Source organism: Bison bison, unplaced genomic scaffold, assembly GCF_000754665.1.
Source record: "Bison bison bison isolate TAMUID 2011002044 unplaced genomic scaffold, Bison_UMD1.0 scf7180017864471, whole genome shotgun sequence".
In the NCBI taxonomy this organism is placed as follows: Eukaryota; Metazoa; Chordata; class Mammalia; order Artiodactyla; family Bovidae; genus Bison; species Bison bison.
In genome coordinates, this window is record NW_011495032.1 from 22,657,915 (window position 1) to 22,659,649 (window position 1,735).

General features: G+C 54.0%; 1 protein-coding gene across 1 annotated transcript in view; it reads left to right on the plus strand.

Moving 5' to 3' along the window:
- The first annotated feature begins 1,317 nt into the window (after positions 1 to 1,317).
- The window catches only part of LOC105003631 (chromosome unknown open reading frame, human C2orf69), a 15,489-nt gene continuing 15,071 nt past the window's right edge, over positions 1,318 to 1,735 (plus strand). The window contains exon 1 of the mRNA XM_010860930.1: positions 1,318 to 1,705. Coding sequence (XP_010859232.1) covers positions 1,468 to 1,705 — 238 coding nt within the window. The 5' untranslated portion in view covers positions 1,318 to 1,467. The remainder of the gene's footprint in view (positions 1,706 to 1,735) is intronic.

Sequence of the window (1,735 nt, forward strand, 5' to 3'; positions counted from 1 at the left end):
AGACAGGTTATGACCAACCTAGATAGCATATTCAAAAGCAGAGACATTACTTTGCCAACAAAGGTCCATCTAATCAAGGCTATGGTTTTTCCAGTAGTCATGTATGGATGTGAGAGTTGGACTGTGAAGAAAGCTGAGCGTTGAAGAATTGATGCTTTGAACTGTGGTGTTGGAGAAGACTCTTGAGAGTCCCTTGGACTGCAAGGAGATCCAACCAGTCCATCCTAAAGATCAGTCCTGGGTGTTCTTTGGAAGGAATGATGCTAAAGCTGAAACTCAAGTACTTTGGCCACCTCATGCGAAGAGTTGACTCACTGGAAAAGACCCTGATGCTGGGAGGGATTGGGGACAGGAGAAGGGGACGACAGAGGATGAGATGCCTGGATGGCATCATTGACTCGATGGATATTGAGTCTGAGTCAACTTGGGGAGTTGGTGATGGACAGGGAGGCCTGGCGTGCTGCAATTCATAGGGTCACAAAGAGTCGGACACGACTGAGTGACTGAACTGAACTGAACTGGCCACAGATTGTTGTTGGACATCTACCGCATTCCTATTGTTCAAGCTGGTTTTTGAAAATCCTAAAAAGCAAATCTCGTTGGTGGCAAACACCAATGACAGGAAATATGTAACAACTAACGCTTTTTCTGTGTCCTGCTGCCTGATGCCAATCAGAGATGCATTAGACTTCATATCTAAATTCCCAAGAACCTAGAAATCTTTGTGTACCTACAAAAAAACTCAAGGGCGTGAGAAAAGGGCATGTAGAAGGGGATGACAGAAGATGAGCTGATTGGATGGCATCACCAACTCAATCAACATGAGTTTGAGCAAACTCCAGCTGATGGTGAAGGATGGGAAAACCTGGAGTGCTGCAGTCCATGGGGTCACAAAGAGTGGACACGACTGAGCGACTGAACAACAACAACAAGACTTCCCACAGATTTCTCTAAGAGGCCAGAATTACTCTAATATCTTTGGGGTTGTGTCTCTTTTAAGGCTTCAAAGACTAGGAAAACCTCACCTGAAAGTTGAGCCTAGAGAAAGGGAAGCATGGTTAACTCCAAACTCTACCCCATTACTGGACGCGACCCTCTGCTGCAGCGCTGGTATCACAACTGTTACCCTTTTCGCCGGGGATTCTGGGCTCATTCCCTCTCCTTTCCTCTTCTCAGGGCTCTCCCCAGACTTCCGTTCAAACGTCCCGGCCAGAACAGAATCCACCAATCACAAACGTCCTTCCTCGGACCACGCCCCCTCATGGCCCCCTCAGGGAACCCGAGTCATATTTCGCGCACACCCCTCCTTCCCTTACGCACGCAGCGCGCGGACGTCGGCCTCTGACGCAGTCGTTGCCCCTGGGCCGGCTGCCGCCCAGGCCGCTCCCGCCGACCGTTGGCGCCAGGCTGAAGTTCCTCCCTCAGGCCCACCCTCCACCCTCCGAACCGCTACGGCGGCGGCGACCCATGTGGGGGTTCAGGCTCCTGCGGTCGCCGCCGCTGCTTCTTCTGCTGCCGCAGCTCGGAATCGGAATCGCTGCGTCCAGCTCTCACGCCGGAACCATGAACCTGGGCAGCAACAGCAGCGGCGGCGCGCCCTGCTCCCCCTCGGCCGAGCGGCGCCGGCAGCAGTGCGTGCAGCTGTCCACGGTGCCGGGAGCCGACCCTCAGCGCAGCAACGAATTGCTTCTGCTGGCGGCGGCGACGGCCGGGGGGGGGCCAGGACGGCGGGGCG